The sequence below is a fragment of the Bos mutus genome, chromosome 16, assembly GCF_027580195.1.
Source record: "Bos mutus isolate GX-2022 chromosome 16, NWIPB_WYAK_1.1, whole genome shotgun sequence".
Classification (NCBI taxonomy): domain Eukaryota; kingdom Metazoa; phylum Chordata; class Mammalia; order Artiodactyla; family Bovidae; genus Bos; species Bos mutus.
The window spans coordinates 66,516,636-66,544,458 of record NC_091632.1 but is presented as its reverse complement, the minus strand read 5'-3'; the positions used below and the strand labels follow the sequence as shown (position 1 = coordinate 66,544,458).

The following is a 27,823-nucleotide window of genomic DNA, read 5'->3' as shown; positions in this document are numbered from 1 at the left end:
ATGCAGACATAAGCCTTTACTTCGCAAATATTGTAATGATCGGAAATGTAACTTTTCTTAAACGAGCCACTTGTTCTTTTCTTCTATGAGCTTAAGTCTGCTTTGGCTCTTTTGAAACACGATAGCTTTTGGAATTTTTTTTTTTTTTATTCAGCTTTATTTATTTATTTATTTTTTACTAATATTTTTTAGTTTAGACTGTAATGACTGTTTATTTGCTTGAATTTTTAAATGACCCCGAATCTCTGAAAAAGGTACTGAGGAACTAATACATCTTTCATATTTTGCAACTTTTATTCAATTGCCAAGCCTCTTACACATTTCGTGAAATGTTTAACAATAAACTACTCTTCACATCTCAAAAAATGTTTTATGAAGAAATTGGAAAATCAAGACATTCTTTCCATGTATAAAAATTCAATAAGTGGCTCAGTAAGTCAGTATCACACCTTATTTCAAATTGAGATGACATTAGGAATATTTAGTGCCATCTTCTGAATACTTGGAACAAGGCATTTCACCAAATCATCCTCACATCATGATTTATACACCTTCTCCATTCACATCAACTGCATCTTCACTCACCCTCTTCAATGAGAAATTTTCCAGTTGCTTATTTCTTTTTTTTTTTTTAATTTTTTAGCACTTTATTTTTTTTTATTTGATAAATTTAACGCCTTTTATTGCCATACCTCATTTTACTGTGCTTTGCTTTAGTGAACTTTATAGATACATGTTTTTTTTTTTTTCCTTGTTAATTTTCTGTTTAGTTGATCTATCCATAAGTGTGAGTGGGGTATTAAAGTCTCCCACTATTATTGTGTTATTGTTAATTTCTCCTTTCATACTTGTTAGGATTTGTCTTACATGCTGCAGTGCTCCCATGTTGGGTGGATATATATTTATAATTGTTATATCTTCTTCTTGGATTGATCCTTTGATCATTATGTAGTGACCTTCTTTGTCTCTTTTCACAGCCTTTGTTTTAAAGTCTAATTTATCTGATACGAGTATTGTGACTCCTGCTTTCTTTTGGTCCCTATTTGCATGGAAAATCTTTTTCCAGCCCTTCACTTTCAGTCTGTATGTGTCCCCTGTTTTGAGGTGGGTCTCTTGTAGACAACACATGTAGGGTCTTGTTTTTGTATCCATTCAGCCAGTCTTTGTCTTTTTGGTTGGGGCATTCAACCCATTTACGCTTAAGGTAATTACTAATAAGTATGATCCCGTTATTTACTTTATTGTTTTGGGTTCTGAGTTTATACACCATTTTTGTGTTTCCTGTCTAGAGAATATCCTTTAGTATTTGTTGTAGAGCTGGTTTGGTGGTGCAGAATTCTCTCAGCTTTTACTTGTCTGAAAAGCTTTTGATTTCTCCTTCATACTTGAATGAGATCCTTGCTGGGTACAATAATCTGGGCTGTAGGTTATTTTCTTTCATCATTTTAAGTATGTCTTGCCATTCCCTCCTGGCTTGAAGAGTTTCTATTGAAAGATCAGCTGTTATGGGAATTCCCTTGTGTGTTATTTGTTGTTTTTCCCTTGCTGCTTTTAATATTTGTTCTTTGTGTTTGATCTTTGTTAATTTGATTAATATGTGTCTTGGGGTGTTTCTCCTTGGGTTTATCCTGTTTGGGACTCTCTGGGTTTCTTGGACTTGGGTGATTATTTCCTTCCCCATTTTAGGGAAGTTTTCAACTATTATCTCCTCAAGTATTTTCTCATGGTCTTTCTTTTGTCTTCTTCTTCTGGAACCCCTATGATTCAATGTTGTAGCGTTTAATATTGTCCTGGAGGTCTCTGAGATTGTCCTCATTTCTTTTAATTGCTTTTTCTTTTATCCTCTCTGATTCATTTATTTCTACCATTCTATCTTCTAATTCACTAATCCTATCTTCTGCCTCTGTTATTCTACTATTTGTTGCCTCCAGAGTGTTTTTAATTTCATTTATTGCATTATTCATTATATATTGACTCTTTTTTTATTTCTTCTAGGTCCTTGTTAAACCTTTCTTTGCATCTTCTCAATCCTTGTCTCCAGGCTATTTATCTGTGATTCCATTTAATTTCAAGATTTTGGATCAATTTCACTATCATTATTTGGAATTTTTATCAGGTAGATTCCTATCTCTTCCTCTTTTTTTTTGGTTTGGTGGGCATTTATCCTGTTCCTTTATCTGCTGGGTATTCCTCTGTCTCTTCATCTTGTTTAAATCGCTGAGTCTGGGAGTGCTTTCTGTATTCTGGCAGTTTGTGGAGTTCTCTTTATTGTGGCGTTTCCTCACTGTGTGTGGGTATGTAGAGGTGGCTTGTGAAGGTTTCCTGGTTAGGGAAGCTTGTGTCGGTGTTCATATAGTTTTATAAAGATTAAATTTTAATAAGAAAACAGTTTGAGGAAGATATGTTCAAACACTGCTGATGCCTTATATATGTTATATATTATTTTTAACTTTTGTATTAAACTCGTTTACCCAAAATGATGAGAGAATACAGCATTATTCTGATCTATGAAAAGATGCTATCAATACAAACATAATGAAAGAACTTCATTTCAACTTAAATTTCTTGGACTCAAAGTTGATTGTAAAAATCAGTCTTGGCATTTTACCATGAGAGTGAAAGTGAAGTTGCTCAGTCGTGTCCGACTCTTTGCGATCCCATGGACTGTAGTCTACCAGGCTTCTCTGTCCATGGGATTTTCCAGGCAAGAGTACTGGAGTGGGTTGCCATTTCCTTCTCCAGGGGATCTTCCTGACCCAGAGATCGAACCCAGGTCTTCTGCATTGCAGGCAGACGCTTTACCCTCTGAGCCACTTTATCTTTTTTTTTTTTTTTTTTTAACCATGATAGTAACTAAGACTTGTTTTTTCACAGTGAATTTTTCACTCAGTGCATGTTAATGTCATAGATTGGGATGGTACCACCATGAAGCCTTAGGGCTTCCCTGGTGGCTCAGATGGTAAAGAATCTACCTGCAATGTGAGAGACCTGGGTTCGATCCCTGGGTTGGGAAGATCCCCTGGAGAAGGGCATGGCAACCCACTCCAGTATTCTTTCCTGGAGAATCTTCATGGACAGAGGAGCCTGGCGGGCCACATTCCATGGGGTTGCAAAGAGTCAGACATGACTGAGCAACTAAGCCCAGCACAGCCCAGCACAGCATGAAGCATTAAGCAAAACATCACACATAAGAAGACCACGACCTCTAAAGAGGAGCTTTTCATAGGGCACATTGAAAACAACATGAACAGCATGGCTTCACCTATATTTTCTAATAAAGATGCTGGATGGATAGAGTTACTTCATCTCACTGCAACTTTTACCGTGTGATCTCCTGGGTAATCATTCAACACCCTTAAAAAAGCTGATAAAAGCTAAGGCTGCTAAATAAGCTGCAAATTTGTTTTATGGACTAATATCACCTTGGGAATAAATAAAGTACAGTTTGTCTCAAAACTACTATACCGTAGTTTGCCCTTTTTATGTCATGATAAGAGTACATTTTTCCCCTCCAAACAACTACAGTGTGTCCTTTATGTGTAGACAGAATTCCATCTCAAACAGATATCTTGTTTAGCCTATTTAAGTATTAAAGCTGATGAAAATTATGCACAGAAACTAAAATGGAATTACAGAAGCAACAAAATATTTAATTTGCTCCTAACTTCATTATATGCTATTACTTAGAATATATTGTTTGTCGGCTGTTAGTATAATATTGGTAAGCATAAACAATAAGAGACAAGCTTCTCTCAATGCACATATATATCACTACACCATTCATGAATAAGTGTCTCTTGAGTATTTCAGCTTTTATTGCCATTCACTCATGAGACAATCACATTTATTTTCCATACAGTACATTTAGAGTAATAGTTTCCAGTGTATAATTCCTTTCCTTGATGGAGATCTATTTTCTTTCCGCTAACTGCTACATGCTTAACTCCAAGTCAGTCTGTCAATATCCATGGGATATTAAGTTCCAAATCCAAATGGAATAAATACACTGCTTCTTAGGAAATCACGTAGTGTTTTGAGTAACTAAATATGACTCTTACTGGTTTCACAGTCTCTTATTGCAACTCTTTTTATATGTAACTTCTCTGACTTCTTATAATTGCTTGACTTTAGTAAGAGAGATTTTTACCCAGATGAAGTTTACGGGAGACTTTTCTGAATACTATAGGTTGTTTCTAGCCTAAAGGACACTGGGGATAATTTTGTAATTAAAGTTTAAGCAAAATGATCTCTGTAAATTTCTCCCCCTCTCAAATATAATTTTAAATATTTCCAAGACTCCTTAGCAAATAAGCTACAGGTTTGATGTCATTTTATAAATTATCCTTCCTCAAGAGCATCTCCTAAATGAAATACATTTCACATTTATTAAAACAAAATTATGTGTAATAAAGAAAAAGACATTTTAAGCTTAGAAAGAGAAACACCAAACTAAGATGAATTGTGATATTGATTTTGTCAGGATAAATGGTTTTTGTAATATTAATATAAAGAAACCTTTATTACACTGACTCTCCTGGTACAGCTAGGGCTTCTCCCGCAATCTGTTTAAAATCTTCATTTTTCATCCTTATGGGAAAACCTCACTTGCTAAATGGATTTCATAAAGAGTAATCTGTCAAGATTTATATAGATAAACAATTTGTGATGTTTATTGACCAGTTCATTATGGTAAACAAAATCGCAGGAAAGCACTGCTAATGTCTGCTAGCTCTGTGCTATTACAGTTCTGCATGGGCCCTTATGTTATCCCAGTGTTTGCTGAATTCAATGGGAAAGAAATTCATTGGCTTCAGTCTCTTAAATCTCAAACCTCATATATTTTCCTTTCTAGGGAGCCTCTTCCATTTGGGCAAACAGTAAAAAAAAAAAAAAAAAAAAAAAAGGAGTTATCCTACTTATTAGTATTCAGAAACATCAGTATGAATGAAGGGGATGTTTTTCCATACTGGATTTCACTATCAGAAACTTTATCATGTGAGGAAGAGCTACTACAAGAGGGGGTCCATGGATACGATCCAGGATAAAGATAACTTTACTGATGTTTCTCTTTGGAGAACTCTCTTCTGTCTGGGGCCTCAAAGGTACCATCAAATCGATTTAAAGATATTGACTAACATCAATAATATTCACTGAGGGCCAACCATGTTACAGGACTGCAGCAGGACATAAAGATGGATAAGACAGAGCTGTCCTTGTTTTCAAGGAGCTCACAGTCTAGTGAGAAATAAAAAGTGGAGAGAGCATTAACAAAGATGTATGCAGACTTCTGGGGGACACAGGAAAGGGCCATTTGGTGGAAAAGGATGGGAAAGAAGCAATATGGAGGAATCTTAGAGATGTGTGGGCTAAATATGAAAAGATGGACTGGAATAAGCCAGGCAAACAGGGAGGGGAGAAAAATAGAGACAAGACAAAGCAGGAGAGTGTATGAAATTTTAAGTAATTCAAAAATTCTTTACTTAAATCCTGAATAGGAAGGTGGTGACAGATAACGCTGGAAAGTGAAGAAGAGGTAAGATATTGCCAGATTAGGGGCAACGCTGACAGTGGGAAGGGGCAGGATAAATTTAAGAAATGTCTAGTACATAAAATCAGTAGGATGGGGTGGACAAATTGAAAGGAGAAAGGAAGAAGGCCTGGAGTTATTCCTAGTTTTCTACTTTGTTGAAACGGTGGATGATGTAGCCATCATTTAATATATAGAACAAAGGAGGAAGAGACATTCAATTGCTGAGGGATTTTAGAGAAGGAGTATTAATGATTATTAAATAATAGAAGAGAAAGAGGCTTCAAGATGAATTGGGGAAATTGAACAAGGAGTTTTCTTCCATCTTTTCCTAACACAAAGACTAGCAACCAGTAGGCTGCAGGCCATGGGGTCGCGAAGAGTCAGGCATGACTAAGCAACTTCACTTTCACTTTTCACTTTCATGCATTGGAGAAGGAAATGGCAACCCACTCCAGTGTTCTTGCCTGGAGAATCCCAGGGACGGGGGAGCCTGGTGGGCTTTTGTCTATGGGGTCGCACAGAGTCGGACATGACTGAAGCGACTTAGCAGCAGCAGCAACCAGTAAGTGTTCGATAAACATTGTTGAATAAAAGAATGAATAAAGCACTAGAAAACTTTAGACATAGGACACCACAGATAAATCTGAATGTGACATGTAGCTTTAATAACAATTTAACTCTTTGAGCCTTTCTGATTGGCGTAGCTTTCCCTCTGCTAGCCTCTCCACAAGGAAAGGCCACTCTTTTTTAAGGGCTGGCCTTCTACTCTGACTCCTTAAGGCCAGAAGAGTTCTCTGCTGGCTTCTTTTTGCAGGACCCCACGAGTGCCCTCGAGAGGAGTTTGGTTTTCCCCTGGATAAGATTTTATTTGATCTCTGCAGGGGATGTGTGGTCTGAGGTTCTTAGTTTTCCTTTCTTCACAGCCTACTAGTAACATCAGATTCTCCTAGAAATGACAACCAGAATTATAAGAGGGGATTGGGGCTAGGAAATGCTCTGTGTGTGAGCCAAAAGCCGTACTCACATAACTTATTGGAGAGGAAGTGAGTGGTATTGCCTCATCAAGAAGCAGGAGGTCAACAGTGTTCAGTCCACCCTCCCTAGTGAAGCCTTCCTACAAATAAAGGGGTTCATAAGAGCTGGATGTGGGCAGTGACTCCCTTGCATCCAGACCACAGTGCCAACTGAGTCCAGGGTGAGGACATTCTTGTCACCCAGAGAAGAGCTTGCTATGGTGCCTGGCAGTTCCTCCTTTGTCGGTGCTGTGCCTTATCACAGGGAATGTAGACCACATCTGACACACTGGTCACCAACCCAGACATATCAAAGAAAAAGAAATCCCAGAAGACTCACTGTAATAACAGTATTCACACATTTACGTCGAGAAGCTCTAGTCTTCCTTTCCTTAACTTCCTCATTACATTAATATGTTAACTTTGAGGTCTGAATGTAGATTAAAATTCTTAAAGCACTCTTAAGGAGAAGCAAGCACACTACTTCTGTGACTCCAGAGGCAGAAATAAGACCAGGTGAGAAAGTCAGAGGAATGAAATTTTTGCTTAATATGAAGAGTAAGATTTCTATCCTTCTCAGATTAGAATTGTTTGAAATAAACAAGAGCTATGTCATGAGACAATAAACTCTTTTCAGTCCCATGTTTTCAGCAGAAGCTGAATGACAGGTTAGTCTTAACAGTGACTTGTGTAGAGAAATGTATAGGGTATTGTTCAACCAGTTACTTTTAAGCTTCTTCCCGAGTCTGTAGAGATGATTCTATGAGACTTGGCGAGATTAAGTAACTTGCTCAGGGCGACAGTGACTCTGGTTATAGAGTCAGAAATTTTTATGTAAGAGAACTATACTAAATATTTTAAGCTTTGTGGCCAAATGACCTCTGGTGTAACCCAGTTCTGCTTTACTTGTGTGAAAGCAGTCATAGAGCGTATGTGAAGGTTGAATATTACTGTGTTCCAATAAAATTTTATTTCCATAAACAGGTGACAGGCCAGATCTAGTCCCCAGGCCACAGTTTTCTGTCTCTGGTATAGTGGATTGAATTATGACCCCCAACAAAGTCAAAAGTCCTCATGTCCAGAACTTGTGGGTTTGATAGCTTACTCGGCTCAAGGAACTTGGCAGATTTGAGATGAAGAGATGACCCTGGATTATGAGAAGATGCCTAATTATGAGAAGAATTTGAGCATCAGAGAAAGGATGTAAGAACCTAAGCAGAGACCAGAGAAGACAGAGTGGTGAAGAATGGAGCCGTGAGCTAAGGAATGTGGGTGGTGTCTTCCTTGGAAAAGCAAGGAAGTGGATCTTTTCCTGCTGTCCAAAATAAACATAGGCTTGTTGATACCTTGATTTTGGCCCAGTGAAACTAACTTGGAACTCCTGACTTCCATGACTGGAATATAATAAATTCATATTGTTTTACGCCACTGCATATGTGGTAAATAATTATCATAACAGTAATAGGAAATGAGCCTGAGTAGGGGAGATCCCCTGGAGGGACAAATGTCAAACCACCCCAGTATTCTTGCCTGGGAAATCCCACAGACAAAGGAGACTGCGAGCCCATAGGGTCGCAAAGAGTCAGGCACAACTTAGCGACTAAGTACACAGAACACGAAATAGGACATGAATATACCTGGTCTAGTAGATAAGCTATAATTGGAAACTAAATATCTCGTTGCCCATTACTGAACTTTTCCTATAATATCACATTGAATGAATGCTACCGATTTATAAAAACTGACATCTCTTAGGGAGCCATACAGAATCTGCATTAAAGGAGAATACATCATTTATTGGTAGATTGCAAAAATGATCACAATTCTTCACCTCTCTTTTTATGCAGGCCTTTTGCAACTAACTGTGCAATTCCTTCCGTCAAAAAGTAGAATCTAAAAAAAGTAGAATTTATTTCTCTTCTCCTAAATATGTGTTGGCCTGTGACTTGCTTTGACTAATAGACTAAGGCAAAAGTAATTTTGTGGCAGTTCCAAGAAGAGGTATCCAGTGTCCCATCACCATTCTGGTTTTTTTCTGGGAATTCATCCACCAGTTTGTGAGTGAGCCCTGGCTAGATGGCTGGATGCTTACAGGCATGTGGTCCTTTTACCCTGTCACTCTAGGTAACAGCTAGCTGTCCAACAAAGAGTCACTGAGGACCATGAATCTGTGAGGCACGTTTCCCAACATCCCAGTATGATACCTTGAAAGGAAATAACTGAACAAGAAAGCAATCTGCTTCCCTTTGAAGTCATTGATCTTATTCTCAAAGAAAAGACCAATTAAGATGCCCTGGAAATACACATACGATAAGAAGACCAGACCAAATCTATGACTTAGTGTTGAAATGGAGAACTTGTGTAGCAAAACCAAAAGTAATTTGGTCACAGAATTTTACTTTATGTTTTAGAAGTCTAAGCCTTTTGATTCCCTGGCCACTCTAGATCTCAGTTCTCTCCTATCTGAGAGGAATCACAGTTCATTGTGTTTTGGTTGGTCAGTAAGAGACAAAGTAGTGATACTTCTAGTTCTTTAGGTTTAAAGAAAAAGATGACATACAAAGAATACAAATAGAAAAAAGAGGTTATTAGGGAAGAAACCTGTGGGGGACTGTGAGGTGTGGATGAAAACGGTGATGCCCAGATGAACTGGAGTCATCTTGTGGGCTGTTGGAAAGAGGACCCATAGTCACAGGTCAACTTGATGACACTGCCAGGGAGTGCACCGTGTCACATACGGGTCTCAACTACCCACTGAGACAAACTGAATGTGGCCCTTTCTGGTTTCACTTTTGGTTTAGAAACATATGCTATACTTTTTCATTTTGCTTTATTGATTTTTCATTGGGCAGGTTTCTTTGCTTGTTTTCAATATGGATTAAATCATGTTTGCTTTATGTGTCAAAGGTAACTGGAGTGATTTTTGCACTTGGATCAGCTTTCTAAAATACATGCCCCCTTTTTGTGATAGGGAACTTCTGAAGAATGAACTACTTGGATGAAGACAGGCAAATGATTTTCCAGCCTGTTACTGTGTGTTTGGTGCATTGGTGTCATGGTTGCTGTAGTTTAGGTTAAGGGCCTATTTGATTTGTTTTTGCCCTTGGGAGTATTAAAAAAAATTGTACAAAATAAGCCAAGAGAAAAATATAGCAAACATAGTCATTCATAACAAAGAGCAGAGTAGGGTAAGGTAACAGTATATGTGTGGATTTCATGGAGGGGTTACTGCTACTGCTGCTGCTGCTAAGTCACTTCAGTCGTGTCCGACTCTGTGCAGCCCCATAGACGGCAGCCCACTGGGCTCCCCGTCCCTGGGATTCTCCAGGCAAGAACACTGGAGTGGGTTGCCATTCCCTTCTCCAGTGCATGAAAGTGAAAAGTGAAAGTGAAGTCGCTCAGTCGTGTCCAACCCTCAGCGACCCCATGGACTGCAGCCCACCAGGCTCCTCCATCCATGGGAGTTTCCAGGCAAGAGTACTGGAGTGGGGTGCCATTGCCTTCTCCACGGAGGGGTTAAACACATGGAAAAAGAAGATGAGAAAGTCAATTTATTTTCAAATCAATGAAGAGATACAGTGATACTTGTATCTTCTCCTTAACAATAAAATACTTATAATCTTTGTAGACTTTTGGAAATTAATGAAACAAATTTTTACTTTTAAGTACCTAACACAGAGCCTGACTCAAAGTACATTCAAATGATTTTAGATGATTATTTTTTAAAAACTTTAACATCAGGTCACAATAGTTATTCCTCTGTTCTATATGTCTGTATATCCTTAGACAATGAGTGTTTCCCTCAGGAAACAAAAGGTCCTAATACTAGATGGAATCCCATATGTTTTAGGCATCTTCGTACACATTTTCAAAATAGTCAGTGTTACTTTGTATACACACACACACACACACACACACACACACACACTCACACACAAGAACAACCAGAAGTCAACAAAGAGATTTCAATATCATTCAGGAAAGGAATGGAAAACATAAAAATAATAAAATCCATTTTTTTCTTCTCAATGATGAGCAAAAGTATAAACTCAAGCAATTCTCACAGTCATATTTTGAAACATCTTTCTCTATGACCTTCTGTGCTAGAAGATTTCTTTAACAGTCATCAATGTTAAAATGAAACATGACGGTAGAATTCATCAGTGGAATAGAAGGGTCAGCTCTAGACAGGGGCATTCCATGTGACTGATTTAACAAGGGACAAATGCTGCTGATTTCCTTGGGCCCTGTGTGGCCAAGGGAGGCTTTATTCTTTCTGTTTATTTCAGAGAAGCTACATTATCCACAGTGGTTTTTGCTTTTAATAGTTCTTTCCAGCAGCAGCCTATGCTCAATATCAGAGTCAACCCTGCCTAATCTGAGAGCATCCTGAGCCCCATTCACACATGGGTAGTGTGGACTTGAATAGTTGTTTTTTTTTTTTTTTTTTTTAAGATTTATATCCCTTTCACTAAGATGATAATGGCATGAGACTTTAAAAAAAATTGGTGGACGTGATAAGAGTAATACAAATGAGAATTTTCTTGGTGTTGGCTACATTAGGAATGGGATCGATGAGTAGCATGCAAATTTAAAATTCAGAGAGACAACTGGCCATAGGCCTAGAGCCCATTGTAAAGATCTGAAGAGATGATAATATATTTGAGAGTCATGTACATGCACGCAGTGATTGAAATCATAGATGTTGATATGTAAGTTGAAGGGTTAAAGAGGACTAGTTAGAAACAGAAATATAAAACAATTCAGAGAAACAGAATCTTGGGAGCCAAAGGAAGAGATTATTTTTTAAAAAAAGGAGAAGAAATATTATTGGCTCATTGGAAAACCAAGAGTCATAAGAAGCAATTATAAATTAATTTTCTTTCATCTTTCATTGATCCTTTAAATATATTACATGAGGCTAATTCCCTTGTTGCCATCTGAAGATACAGTGAGTCAACTGTACAGCTTTTCTGGTCTTCCTTAGGTAACAGAAAGTCCTACAGTTATTTTAAGTTGCAAACTATGGGTTCAACAATAGTAACCATCCTGGAGGCATCAGACACCGTGATTTCAGAAAATACTACAAAGTTTTCATAATCAAAATGGTATGGTCCTGGCATTAAAAGCAGACACATAGACTAATGGAATAGAATAGACAACCCAGAAACAAACCCACACATATCAGTCAACTGATTTTCAAAAAGAGTATCAGGAACACACAATGAGGAAAAGGTGTTCTCTTCAACCAAAGGTGCTGGCAAAACTGAATATTCACAGGTAGAAGAATGAAACTGGACCCTTAAAATGACCACATATAAAAATCAACTCAAAATGGCTTAAAAACTTAAAGATAATATCAGAAACCAAAACTACTAGATGAAAACAGGGGAAAAGCTTCTTAACATGGGTCTGGGCAATAATTTTGTGGCTATAACACCAATGCTTGGGCAAAAGAGCAACAAGAGATGAACCAAAAATGTTTTACACAGCAAATAAAATTACCAACAGAGTGAAAAGACAACCTAAAGAATATGAGAAAATATTTGTGAACCATCCATCTGATAAGGGGTTAATATTAAAATTTTATAAGAAACTCATACAACTCAATAGGGGGAAAAAATCCTCTAATTTTCAAAAAACGAGCAAAGGATATTTATAGATATTTCTCCAAGAAGACACACAGGTGGCCAACAGATATATTAAAAGCTGCTTAACATCACTAATCAGCAGGGAAATGCAAATCAAAACCATGATGAAATATCAGTTCACATTCCTTAGAACGGCTATTATCAAAAACACACAAGCTAGGTGAGGATGTGGAGAAAAGGGAACCCCTTATACTACTGGTGAGAATGTAAGTTGGTACAGCCACTATGAAAAACAGCATGAAGGTCCTTAGAAAACTAAAAATAGGACTATCCTATGATTCTGCTGCTGCTACTGCTGCTGCTGCTGCTAAGTCGCTTCAGTCGTGTCCGACTCTATGTGACCCCATAGACGGCAGCCCACCAGGCTCCCCTGTCCCTGGGATTCTCCAGGCAAGAATACTGGAGTGGGTTGCCATTTCCTTCTCCAATGCATGAAAGTGAAAAGTGAAAGTGAAGTCCTTTATATCCAAAGGAAATAAAATCAGGATCTTGAAGAGCTATCTCACCTCCAAGTTCACTTCAGCATTATTCACAATAGCCAAGGAAAATGACTTCAGCGTCCATCAGTGAATGAATGGATAAAGAAGATATTGGGCATGTGTATGTATATGTGCTTGTGTGCACTTCCTTACTTCACTCAATATAAGTCATCTAATATGAAAAGGGATGACAGAGGATGGGATGATTGGATGGCACCACCGACTCAATGGACATGGGTTTGGGTGGACTCCGGTAGTTGGTGATGGACAGGGAGGCCTGGCATGCTGCAGTTCATGTGGTCGCAAAGAGTCAGGCATGACTGAGTGACTGAACTGAACTGACTATGTAAAAATATACAATTGCATTTATACAAACTTGTCATAAGTCTTTTTGCTTTGAACACACACTTAATCTGAATTTTTTACTCTATGACTATCATGACAATTATAAAGCCCGCAATTATAAAATCCACACAATAATTTTCAAATGTTGGCTCTATTTTATAGACTCCAACCTGCAACTGTCTCTTTTCTTTTAATGATTTCTGTCTGCTTTCCTAATTTTAACCTCGGCACCTTCTAATAACATAGTTGTTGTTGTGATGATGATGATGTATTTTATACCTATTTTTCTGGCTCTTTCTATTTCTCATTAATTTAGGTTAACATTTCAAGCCAGCTTTTAACCCAGGGAGTCCAATTCCAGTGTTAGCCAGCTCTACTGAAGAGTGGCAGGTGATAGAGCACTATCTGTAAGAGATTCTTGGTCCTGGATAAGATTGGGGTGGGGAGTGGGATGGGTAGATAAATGAGCATGAAGTAGAATGGAATAAAGTCAGACTGAATTTTAAAACATTGAAGGGCATAAGAAGTGGTATAATGAAGGGAATGAGATTTCACTTAAAGAAAGTTATGTGAAAAAGCCAAGACAATTATACATCTCTTGGTCATTAAGTAGGGGTTTGGTGACAACATTAGCAGGAATAACAGGGAGATGAGTAGACAGAAAATAGGTAAGAGACTGGCACAAAATGTCACAGATAGGCATGAGTAGTTCAAGGACGACAGCTGACAGCAAAGATATTTTTCTCTTGGTAATAAAGTGCTGTCAGGAAGACTATGGAAAAGATGGGAAGTCTAAGACAGAGGTGGCCAGGGATGAAATTAACTGACCCCAGAGTTCCAACTGGGGAATTTGTGAGATGATCATTCAACAAAAATTATGTAGAAGGATAATAGGTATAATCACTGGCCCTGATTTTACTATCAAGATCATAGTTAGACTTTTTATTTAACATTTACTGTACCATGCATTTTATACACTCATTCAGAGAGATTTAGTATTTGTAGAGAAGAGTAGTAATGCTCTCAGATTAACCAAGATGATATTCCAATGGTAACAGAAGTCAACAACATGTATTGAAACACAAGATATGTAATAAGAACTTGAAAGTTTTTTAATAAACATGGAATATATTAACATTTTTTTAATTAATTGAATTTTAGTAGAAAGACAAATGAAATAGTTGGAGTTCTTTTTTAATAATTTACCCCATCACCCTGTCCACAGTCTAATTGAGGTGTTAATGAGGAGTGTAAGAGTCAAAAGGCAGGTAGCAAGGGGACAATAAGGTAAAAAAATAATCTCCAATCCTTGAATAATTAGCACTCATATTTTTAAACACACACATATTGAGAAATAGATTTGACTGGTATATGCAGACACAACATTAGTTTTCTTGGGGACAGGAATGTCAGAGAATTCATGGATATAGTCCCAATAGTGGACAAATTTATAATCTGACCAGACCCAAAAACACAGACATGGAACTGGCATTCCAGCACACCTTCAAAAATACAGCAATGAAAACATCTGCATGAAAGCAAATGCTCACGGATATACAGGAAGTAAGAGGTAGAACATTAAAGACAGTATAACTTTGAAAAGTGGCTAATTTACTTTCACAAGTTACTTTACACACTGGGAAAAAAATCTTATCACTGAATTCAAAGATGTTTCTCATCTGCTAGTCTTTAAATCTAAATTAAAAAGGCAAAAGGAACATAAAAGAATGCTGTAATAAATTCAGGCTCCACATAGAACAAAGTGTACACACACACATGCTACCTATCCCAGCTTGTCTGTGTGTGCATGTATGTGCATGTGTATTTTGTGCTATGGATATTTCTTTACCTTCTTTTACATCCAAATTCTGAGTTCTTTGCCAAAAAAAAAGTATTTTATCTTATTAAATATCCCCAGGTCCTAAGACTGGGCACATTTATCAATGTATAACAACCTATACACTCAATCTCTAGGAAATCTGGAAAGATAACTCTGCATGTTCAGTTGCTCAGTTCCATCTGACTCTTAGCCATCTCGTGGACTGTATGTAGGTCACCAGGTTCCTCTATCCATGGAATCTTCCAGGCAAGAATACTTCAGTGAGAAGCCATTCCCTTCATCAGGGGATCTTCCCAACCCAGGAATGAAGAATACATTAGCAAACTAAGGAGGATAGAAAATATTATTCTTACAAAATATATGGCCAAAAAATTTCTGTTAGTCATTGCAAATACAATTTAGTAAAAATATCTGATTATGAATTCTTGTAAATACTTACCTCCCAGTTAGAGAATCAAATCCAAAGTAAAGATCTTTACAATAGTCACAACTTCGTCCAGCAGTGGAAGCATCCTGGCAAACACACTGGCCAGTCAAGCTATTACAGATGTGATTCACCGCACCAGCGGTGTGGCATGGACATGGCAGGCAGCCAGTGGCATTGCCTGGAGAGATATAAAAGCCTGGGAATAAAGAAATGAAAAGTTTTTATTATACTTTCTATCCAGTTTTTTCTTAAAAAAATAATGTTTTGATTACACTGAAAAACCGAACACTCTACCACAACACTATCTAATTTCCTGTACAAATGTGGTTATAGCTGTTCTTTGCTGCTGCTGCTGCTGCTAAGTCACTTCAGTCGTGTCCGACTCTGTGTGACCCCAGAGATGGCAGCCCACTAGGCTCCTCTGTCCCTGGGATTCTCCAGGCAAGAATACTGGAGTGGTTGCCATTTCCTTCTACAATGCATGAAAGTGAAAAGTGAAAGTGAAGTCGCTCAGTCGTGCCCGACTCTTAGCGACCCCATGGACTGCAGCCTACCAGGCTCCTCTGTCCATGGGATTTTCCAGGCAAGAGTACTGGAGTGGGTTGCCACTACCTTCTCCATAGCTGTTCTTTACCAGTATGTCAATTATGACTAAAGAAAGGCTGAGTAAATAATTGATGTTGTACTTGGGTGTATTCCTGGCACCTACAATTCATAATATTTCCACTAAAGACTGGTCCCTCCTCTGATTATCTCCATTTCAGCAAATAGCACCACCATCTATTATTCAGTTGCTTCATCTAGAGCCCTGAGACATCTTTGGTAGGATGGCCAGATCAAACACAGGATACTCAGCCAAATTTTAATTTCTAGTAAACAACAATTATTTTAATATAAATATGTCCCATGTGGTATTTCCTTACATTCAAAAATACTATCTGAAATTCAAATTTATCTGAGGATCCTACATTTTAGGGCTTCCCTGATAGCTCAGTTGGAAAGAATCGGCCTGCAATGCAGGAGACCCTGGTTTGATTCATGGGTCGGGAAGATCCTCTGGAGAAGGGAAAGGCTACCCACTCCAGTATTATGGCCTGGAGAATTCCATGGACTCTACAGTCCATGGGGTTTCAAAGAGTTGGACACAAATGAGTGACTTTCACATTCACTTTCCTGCTTTTTGCCAAAACTGGCAACCCTTGAGTCTTTCACTTCTCTCTGCTCCTACACCTAGTTAATAACTAAGTCCTAGGAATACTGTCTTTTAAGAATTGCAGGACTTCTACTCTCCACTCCCACCCCCACCTCCCTAGTTAAAGTCACTACCTACTTTTTCATCGTTAATACTATGTACCAGAAAAAGACTTTGATGCTGGGAAAGACTGGAGGCAAAAGGAGAAGTGGGTGGCAAAGGATGACATAGTTAGATAGCACCACTGACTCAATGGACATGAATCTGAGCACACTTTGGGAGATGATGAAGGACAGGGAAACCTGGCATGCTGCAGTCCATGGGGTGGCAAAGAGTCAGATACAGTGACTGAACACCACCCATTGCTGCTGCTGCTAAGTCGCTTCAGTCGTGTCCGATTCTGTGCGACCCCATAGACGGCAGCCCACCAGGCTTCCCGTCCCTGGGATTCTCCAGGCAAGAACACTGGAGTGGGTTGCCATTTCCTTCACCAGTGCATGAAAGTGAAAAGTGAAAGTGGAGTCGCTCAGTCGTGTCCGACTCTAGCGATCCTATAGACTGCAGCCTACCAGGCTCCTCCGTCCATGGGATTTTCCAGGCAAGAGTACTGGAGTGGGGTGCCATTGCCTTCTCCAGAACACCACCCGAGGCTATGCTAAAACTTTATATTAATTATCAAATTTAGTTCTCAGAGCAATGCTCATAATTCAGCATAATGTTCATTATATAAATTAGAAAACTGAAGGTTAGAAAGATTAACAAACTTTCCTAAACCGATAGAGTTGACAAATAGCAGATTCAAACCCAGGCACATCAACTACAGAGACTCCCCCTACTAGCACCCCCCCTCTTCTCCTCCTGTTCTTCATAGTGAAGCTGGAACCATCTTTTTCAGAGTGCAGATTGAAGATCTCATTCTTCTACTTAAAATTAAGTGATAATTTCCTAGTCCCTTTAGGAAAATGAAGAAATCCCTAGCACAGCCTCCAGCCATGCAGTCTGGTTCCATCTATCTCCCTAGTTTCATTTCCCTGCCCATCCTGCCTGCCCCAGTCATGCTCCTGGTGCCTGAAAGCCTTTGCATGGGCAATTCTGTCTGCTGAAGTGACTTGGACCCATCTTTTCTTGCTTAGCTCACACTATGCATAACAGGTCTCGTGAATTCTTCTAGTAACCTGCTCTAGGTTAGTTTAGATGTGCCTATGTATTCCACAGTGTCCTGTCTATTTCCCATAGAGTGCTGATGAAAAGTATAATTAAACTCATTTCCACAAAATTTTAACCTCTGTAAAGGCAGGAACCTCATATAACTAATTCATCATTATCTCCCCAGCATCCAGTACGGTGCTAGTCACAAAGTAGGCTACTCAAATATTGGAATTCACAAAACTGCACCAAATGATTAGGCAGGCATTGTTCCCCACAAATACTATATTAAAAAAAAAAACAGAATCTAGATCAATTATGAAATCCATATTTTTCTTATAGAAAAAGAGAAAAATATGATTCAAAAATATTTTCAAGTTACTTAAAACTTCTTGGACACAGAAGGAGAAAATTGACAGATATAACATTAGGAATACGTTGGACACTTGGATGATGGAGCAGGCATATGAGGGAGAAATGGTCCTGGGTGTTGCCTGATGGATGCGTTTGTGCATGTACCTGTCTATGTACATATATATGCACATACGCCAAAATATGCACACAAGTGTGTGCATAATAAAATATTTTATTGAAACAATAAATAAAGTTCTGACAAATTAAAACAAATTGCACATTTGTCACAATCACTAACTTAGGTATATAAAAATATGAGTGATATTGAGAGAAAAAGACCATGAGCACAGAGAGAATCACTTAGGGAAAAAACAGAAAGTAATTGGAACACTGTAAAATTCATGTGACACTCTAGTTGAAAACAAGCCATTCTTTCATGTGCATTAACAATTAATTTTTTTCTTCTCCTAGACCCTGCATATTTCCTCTTTAAAAGCTTTAGGAAGAGTAAAACAGGGAAGGAAAAAGCTCAAAATCTGTGCCATTCAATTGGAAAGAACCAAGTCTATCATTTTTAATTGTAATTTACAACAAGATTATGCTTCTTTGCATATACTGACAGAAAATTGCTTTATATATGTTTCCAGAAACAGACTATAGCGATAGCAATTACTATATATTCTCCTACCTGATTCATTGTGTAATCAAAATCACAAATATAGAAGGCTATTTTGGACTCAAGACCATTGTAGGTGGATTATATGTATTTTCTTTTCTGAGGTGGCTCAGTGGGTAAAGAATCCACCTGCAATGCAGGAGATGTGGGTTTGATCTCTAGGTCAGGTAGATCCCCTGAAGGAGGGCATGCCAACCCACTTCAGTATTCTTGCCTGGAGAATTTCATGAACAGAGAGGAACTTGGCGGGCTACAGTCCATAGGGTTGCATAGAGTTGGACACAACTGAAGTGACTGAGCATGCATAAAAGTACTTAAGTCCTTAAAATTCATGATGATGGCATCATGCAGGTCCTAATAGCTCTCCAATTCGGATAAATGATCCATTAAAACAGATAGTTAGGAATAGAGTCAATTTAGACTTATTGCAATACATTCAAGCCACAGAGAATTCTAGAAAAATTCGGAATGATTTTTACAAGAAATGATTTGTTAGATGAATCTGTATAGAGCATCAGAGTAGATTTTGGTGCAGAAGATTGGGTTGCCCAAGTTATAGAGAATAAAACACAGAGAAAACGCAGAGGTATAAGCAGAGAAGGACAAGAGAGATATTAAAGAGCCCAGGGAGACTGCAGACTGGACAGTAGGGCTTCAAGGAAAAGCCTGTGTTGGAATTTGTCTTGAGGTTAATTCTCCTCCTCCTCTCAGCAGCATGATTATAAAGGTTAATCCCATCAGTATTTTAGTTGTCCTATTTTTAAACAGTTCTAATTAGGATGACTCAGGTACCTTCATGCTCAACGCTTACTTCTTGCCTTACCTAAATGTGCCTAATTCTGGACCATTACTGCTACTGTTATGACTCCTAACTACAGAAAACATTCTCCCTTCCCTCCTACTTAAACTTCAACTCTGGAGTGCAGCTTAAAGATAACTGACCTTAATTTCTTTTTTTTTTTCAATACATTCCTGATCTCCCTCCATTAGCTCTTCTTCATGTTCCCCATCTGTATGTCTGCATCCTTTTAACTGATCTTTTAGAAATTCCTTTCCACAGGTGATTTTATAACACATTCTAAAACACAGTCATTAGGACGAAAGTATTAACCTTCCGTTACTCAGGGCTAGGAGTTCACACATAGAGAGCACACAGGAGCCCACTAAAGTTTCTTTTTTCCCTCCGTTTTCTTTTGCCAACTCCTGGTCCCAGATAAGATAAGTCTCAGGTGGGAAACAATGTGTTATACAGCTAAGGCAAAAAGTCGTTTGTATCATAAAAGAGTATTGCTTATCCAGGCTTACAGCATCCTTAGAGTTCAAAGTTATTAGCCAGGCAGTTGGTGTGCTATCCTAGTGGCTATTTGCACAGCACAGTACCTGTCCTGGGCATAAAAGAAGAGCCCATTTCCTAGCAATGTCCCTCCTGAGGACCATGAACAACTAGGCTTTGCTGAAGTCTGGAAATGGGAGAGAGAAAACAAGTTTAACCTCTAGGCCTTACGCAGAAAAGGAGGGCAGAACTGAGGCTAAGCACTAATTATAAGCCATTTAGAAGATACAATTCTCACCTTAAACCAGAGAATGGACACTATATTAAGAGAAGAGTCTAGGGAGGAATGTGTGACTCACCTACCCCAGGCAACAAGACTACTGGAGAAACGATTTTTCAAATCAATCACTTCAAAATGAAGTGGAGAAGATGATGCTAATTTTCAAATTAAAATAATAACAATTTTCCTCCATTTAGGGGTTTTGTTTGAAAATAATGCTAAAATTATCACAAATAGAAGGGGGGAAAGTGGAAGCAGTGACATTTTATTTTCTAAGGCTTCAGAATCACTGGGGATGGTGACTGCAGCCATGAAATTAAAAGACACTTGCTCCTTCGAAGGAAAGCTATGACAACCCAGATGGAGTATTAAAAAGCAGAGATGCCACTTTGCCAACAAAGGTCTGCATAGGCTGCAGTTTTTCCATAGTCATGTATGGATGTAAAAGTTGAACCATAAAGAAGGCTGAGTGCTGTGGAATCGATGCTTTTGAACTGTGTTGTTTGAGAAGACTCTTGAGAGTCCCTTAGATTGCAAGGAGATCAAACCAGTCAATCCTGAAGGAAATCAACCCTAAATATTCATTGGAAGGACAGAAGCTAAAGCTCTAATACTTTGCCTACCTGATACAAAGAACAAACTCATTGTAAAAGACCTCCATCCTGGCAAAGATTGAAGGCAAAAGAAGGGGACTGCAGAGGATGAGATGGTTGGACAGCATCACTGACTCAAGGGACATCAGTTTGAGCAAACTCCAGGAGATGGTGAAGGACAAGGGAGCCTGCCTTACTGCAGTCCATGGGGTCACAAGGAGTCAGACGTGACTTAGTGACTGAACAACCAAATGCTAAAATTATTGTTCACAGATTTGACCAAATGTTAGCAAATACATTCATAAATATTATTATTCATCTAAAGCTACTGTTTCTCTTTAAGCATTTGAAAAACTCATTTTCCATTAGATATATATTTAATTGAAGCTGCAGCTCTAATATTCTGGGCACCTGATGTGAAATACTGACTCATTGGAAAAGACCCAGAAGCTGGGAAAGATTGAAGGCAGGAGGAAAAGGGAATGACAGAGGACAAGATGGTTGGATAGCATGGACATGAGTTTGATCAAGCTCCGGGAATTGGTAATATACAGGGAAGCCTGGCGTGCTGCAGTCCACGGGATCACAAAAAGTTGGATACAACTGAGCAACTGAACTGATTGATATATTTAAATTCCCTGCTCCTATTGCTTCTTCCTGGACTGTTACCCCTACTTGAATACTTTGCCAAGTTCTATTTTTTTTTAAATTTTATTTATTTTAAAAATTCAGCTCAGGAAACACAACTAAGATCTTTAGGTCTCCCTTTCCTTCAGGAGTTAATCAGTCCCTTCATTTTACTACTTCTGTATCTTTGCATTTCTAATATCACACTTATCACAAATGTGTTATATTTACATGAATCAGTTTCCCCTACTAAACTGTAATGCTTTAATATGTTTATGGTTGTATATCTTATAGCAGCAGAGGCCCCCGTGTACAGTAATTTATTCAACAGATGTTAATTGAAAAATGGATATGTGAAGGAAATGGACATATGGCTGAAAGGATGAAAGGGAGGATATGTTACTCTCTACAATATCATATGATCTCTTTAACAATGAAAAGAAGATGGTAAACATAAATCTGTAAGTCATGAGAGTGACTGGTTGGAAGAGGTCGGATATCAGGGAAAATAGCAGGAAATGTGTATGAATAAGCATGATCAATTGATCAATTAAAACTGTAATCCTTACCATATCAAGGAATGGAACAGAGTTTCAGAAAGAAAATATCACCCCCAAAATATGTCTCCAGTTATTAGAACAAAGAGTATAATATTATGTTCCAATAAGGGAAATTATTCTATTGGACTTTGTTTTATAAAAAAAAAACCTGGTTTTCATACTTATGTGAGGAGCCATGAGAAACTTTCATATGTTCATTCTCTAAGAATTAAATCCAGTAACATAAAAGAATATAAAGGCAGCTCCGATTAAGTCTTAGAGATTACAGAGCACAGATATATCTGCATATTCATAATCCACAGCACAGCAAAATTGTGTTTTCTTTGTTCTCACTTTTCCCAGTCACAATATTTATCAGATGTATGTTCCAAAGTACCCTGTAGCGGGCAATCATCCCAAACATTTCCTCAACTTAGTCCATAAAGTAATCCCAATTCTAGACTCTTCAGTCAGCTCTTCATTATCTGATCACCTCCCATAACTCCATCAATTTTAATTTTGTGACTGTTACTCTGATTCAGCAAAAGAAATGAAATACCCTACCTGAAGCAGTAGCAGGAATCATGGACTGACATGAGTTTGAGGGTGGGGAGAGGTTACAAACACTTGTAAGAGTATGTATTTCAACCCAGCCTCAAATATTTAAGTGAATGTCTATGAGAAACAATGAGCTATTGGAAAAAAGCTTTACTCTTTCAGAGTGCAGAATATGAGGTCAGATGGATGTGGAATTGTAAATAACTTTTCCACTTAATGAGACCTCATTTCCCCTAACAAAACAATACTGGTCCTTCCATCATAGAAATAGTGTGTATATTAAATGGGATTTTTTTGGGTAACACTCAATTCCAGGGTTTGACAAACATATACATTCAGCAAATATTATCCATTCCATCATTGCAATTTTTACTAGGCAGTTTTCAATGAAAGTGAGGTTTTCCTAAAATTTAAATAATGACCTATCAAAATCCTTTTTTCTCCCCAGATGTGGGTAGCATTGTGGTCCATATTTCCTCTGACAATATTCTTTCCTGGTGGTTTATTAAGGGAAAGGCTCTTATTCTGTGGTCTTTCTGTGAAAAACATGTTAATCAGGAGAAGCCATCTCACCAAACTCAGGGACATGTGTCATAATCAGATTTCAACTTTGAGGCACTGATTTTTAATGGAGTATCAGCCATCTAATTCCAATTGCATTGGTGGGGTCTTGCATGCAATTCTGGTTTATGAGCTCATTTCTTAACAAATATGATATGCTTCTTAATGAAACAAGATACTTTGCTTTACTTTCTAATGGTCTATTTGAGTTATAAAAGCAAACCCAAAGTAAATACCAGAGGGAAGCATGAGGAATTGTCTTATTAACACAAAACATGTCATGTGAAGCTGTTTTCATTATAAATTAGCCTTTATGTTATTCCAAAGCTGCAGAGTCCTCAATAAACCCTCTCTGCCTCTAGTTCTCAAGGACAAGGGTGGGTCACTGGCTGGGAATGCCTTGACACTGTTCCCTGCTTTTCTCGGCCTGGTCTCTGATTAAGTGCCTGCTGCCGAATGTTATGAGGTCATCCAGTGCTGAAAAAACGAACCAGGAAAACATATTCAGCACTCTATTTATGAGAGTGGGTATGTGTACATTCATATATGTACACACACTCCAAATAATTTTAAATTAAAGCATTTTTAAAATACTTAATGGAGGTTAAGCAGCATTTTTAACCTCTGTTCGAGTTATTGAATGGCATATTAAAACCAATGTGGCTCTAATGTACCTTCTAATGTGCACTGCTGCTTTAACAAATTGCCTATAAATTTTCGTTGAATTAAGCCTATTCCTTGTACATTCCTAGTAAGGTTAGGTTAATAATACATGAGGTTCCATTATATGCACCTTCCTTAATAATGTTTTTTAAGAAAGTAGGACAAGAGTCTATGTGTACTGGTCTAGGATGGTCACTAACATTTACAATCACAGATGGAAAAGGCGGGCTGGATTCTTGGGCTACTGGTTCACCCCTCTACGCCATCCTGCTCCCTCCATAACCCGAGGCTCACGCACACACATCAGCGCAGTTGTCTCCCCCATAGAATATGATCTAGATTTCTCAGATGTCTTTAAAGAAGTAGAGAGAAAGTTTTCTGATCGCAGCAGTGCATTTTAATGTGCCCACTGCAGGGCTGACAACTGTGAGGCATCTGTTTATAATGAAGATACTTCAGGCTCTGGGTTTCTATTTTCAATGTAAATTTCACGGGAAGAGATGATAAAACCCAGAAAACAAAATTCAGAGTAGTATCTGAAGCTAGAAGAATATAAAACAGAAAAAAAAAAAAAAAGGGCCACAAACACAGTTTGATTTTTCCATAGGCTACACATAAGTGTACAAACTATCTTACATTATCCAAAAATGCATTAACTCATTAAGCTACCATTTTCTTTCTTCCCTTGCAAGGTAGAAAGCCATATTCTCCCTATGTGTAGCTGAAGAAGCACTCCGTGGTTTGCAATAATCTCATGCTAATAAGAGCTGAGCATTGAGGTAGTTTTTCAATGCAGTTACTCACTAGTTCAGGAACTATATATGGACCCCCCGCTATGGAGGTGTGTTCTAAGCCCGGGTAGAGACCACTGAACAATCTGTGGAAAGCAGTGAGACTTGTAGGCTGGACAGGAATAAACCGTCTTCTGAAAACGAGTTCATGGGCGTCACAGATCATAGGGGCCATTAGAGTCCATCAACTCTGCTGTTGCCTTACAATCATGGAAAGCCAGTGCATGGTGGCGTGATGCGATCTGACTGAAGCTTGAACAGCATCACTTTGGCTGTATGTTGGGGAGTGACTGGAGAAGGATAAAGAGGAGAAACAGGGACTTCAGGCAGCTACTAGGATAGTCCAGGAGGAAAATGACCATGGCATGGACCCAGATGGATAACTGAGTGTGGTAAGAAGTGGTAAAATACTGGATATATCCAAAGGTGAAACAAACAAGACTGATTTTGAAAGAAGAGATAAGAGTTGTGGGAAAAACCACCAAGGATGGCTGCAAGGATTTTGATTTGAAAAGATTACAACCCAGAAAATACTGTGGTAACATTTTCAGTTAAGCATGATTATTGAACCATTTTCCTTCTAAAGTCCAAAAAATTAAATAAAAGGAAATAAAAAAGAACAGAAGAGGAAATGGCAGTCAAGGACAGATATCTACAAGTAAAAGCCAAGCACCTAAGGTAGACAGGCCAATAATAAGCTACTTGATGCAAGTTTGTATAACTCTGGGGGAAAAGGTAAAATTGAAGGCTTCAGAGAGTTCTGAAGGCAGGTGTGACTTTCCCCAAACGGAAGGTTCTCCCTATAATGTTTCGAGAGAAGACAGTGAGTTTTCTCTTTAGAGGTTAAACCAGAGAGGGTTTGTACTCAACAGGTACAGAGATGAACTGCTATCCTGACCATGGGATGATATGAACTGGTGTCTGTGATGGTAAATTTTATGGTCCACTTGGAGAGATTTGATGTCCATTTGCTCAGTCAAACACTGGTCTAGATTTGTCTATGAAGGTGTTTTTATTGATTTTCCCAGACATAAAAACATTAATCTACAGAAAAAAGGTCCCAGTGAACTCCCAGAAAAATTATTTAACAAAAAGCATCTCATCATGAAATGAAGGATATAGAAAGAGTAAAACTTCTGGAATGTTAAAAAAAAAAAAAAAAAAAGAAGGAAGAATCAGGTTGGTACTGCTAGAAGATAATGGTGAAATAAATTTGTTGAGTGAAAATGATTCCATACAATGGTAAATTTTCAAATAGCTCCATGTATAGAATTGAGATAATTTCAGATGTTCAAAATTCCTTAAAAAAATAAATAACAAACCACTTTCCTCCCTGTACTCTTACTCAGAAGCTACTGAAGCATTTATTCTACCAAATACACAAATAAACCAAGAAAAAAAAAGAAAACATAGGCTTCAGGGCACCAGGTATCCAATATAGGAGACATGCGAAGGAAATCTTCAGTAAGCTGCAAAACTTCTAGGATAGAGCTGTGCAACAGGACTACAGGTAGACAGGCTGAAATCAAAACAATAGGTCAGGAGTTCAGACCTTCCCATGGAATGATATATTCAGTGGGGAAAAAATACACAAACACATATACACACACATACATCTTCTATTGGTTCTGTTTCTCTGGAGAACCCTACATAATACAGATGCTCTTGGTAAAAGTCCTGATTATTTCTCATTTCAATTAATCAAACCACTTACTGGGTGCATGCAATATACAATATATTAGTATTATGGCTTCCCTGGTGGCTCAGATGGTAAACAATCCACCTGCAATGCAGAAGACCTGGGTTTGATACCTGGGTTGGGAAGATTCCCTGGTGGAGGGCATGGCAACCCACTTCAGTATTCTTGCCTGGTGGGCTACAGTCCATGGGGTCACAAAGAGTCGGATATGACTGAGTGACTAAGCACATACAGCACGATATTATGTTGTTGTGTATGGCTATGTAAGGCTATGTAAGTTGAATAATTTCCCTGGTGGCTCAGACAGTAAAGCATCTGCCTACAATGCAGGAGACCTGGGTTCGATCCCTGGGTTGGGAAGATCTCCTGGAGAAGGAAATGGCAACCCACTCCAGTATTCTTTCCTGGAGAATCTTCATGGACAGAGGAGCCTGGCAGGCCACATTCCATGGGGTTGCAAAGCGTCAAACACGACTGAGCGACTTCAATGTCAATGTCAAGTTGAATAATATAACCTTTACTCTCAAGATGTTGAACTCAAACAAGGGAAATAAGACAACTGTACAAGTAAACAAAATACAAGGTTACTTTAAATATGATAATGATTTTCATTAATAGTGATGATCCTCATTCTGTATCCTCCTTAAAAGAGAGAACAGCTTGCCATATACCTTTGCAGAAGAGTTTTGTGACATCTGTACTCAGGCAAATAGTTATTAAGAAACTATTCTCCTAAAAAACAACACTATACCAGATAAATCCCCAAAAGAAAGTGGTCAGGAGACCATGAGGATTGAGCATGATTTTCCAATACTGCAATTTAATTTTTATCAACATTTACATACAGTTTTTAAAATCAAATAGAATTTAAAGACACAATGTAAAGTGGAATCTTGCTTCTCCATCCTTCTCCCAGAAATTTCCCTGCCTACAGTAGCCACCTTCAACTCCTATAGCTGTTTCTTCTGACTTTCATTTCTGTTTCTGAGTAACATACATATACTGTTACATCTCAACTTCTAACATTTATACTACTGTCTTTCCACTTTAGAAAATGAATATTTAGCTCTTTATACCTCCTCCTCAATAATCCCATTAGTTGCTTAAATCAGTATTCACAGATTATTTTATTATGACTGTATAAATCTATTTCACAGTTATACCCTATAATATGATTGATTATATTTCTTTTCTTGAAAAATCTGCCTCTGCTTAATTTTCTAGGAATCTCTTAGACATGTCTAGGCACTAAAACTCTCCAATAGAACTTTATCCAAGGAATCTATCAGTTTCTTTTTTCCACTGAATGTATTAGTCCACAAGAGGATTTGAAGCCCTGACCCTCCTGTTGTGATTTGAGTCCATTGATCTCTAATTCTATTGCATCACTATATTCTAGGTCAGAATGAAACACTAAATAAACTTTAACAGTGGACAACAAGTCAAAAGCATATTACATTTGCTCTATTAACTTTTGCTGGCTTACTTACAAAGAAGGATATATAAATCATGGCTATTTGTGCAGAAATGGATTACATTATTTCCAGAACTGAAGTGTTAACAAATAGGAAAAAAAAAAAAAACCC

The 27,823-nt window shown here is 38.1% G+C and overlaps 1 protein-coding gene across 1 annotated transcript in view; it reads right to left on the bottom strand.

Moving 5' to 3' along the window:
* USH2A (usherin) overlaps nucleotides 1-27,823 on the bottom strand; it is a 928,983-nt gene that overhangs the window by 709,954 nt on the left and 191,206 nt on the right. The window contains exon 13 of the mRNA XM_014481290.2: nucleotides 15,298-15,481. Within this exon, the coding sequence (XP_014336776.2) occupies nucleotides 15,298-15,481 (184 nt within the window). The remainder of the gene's footprint in view (nucleotides 1-15,297; nucleotides 15,482-27,823) is intronic.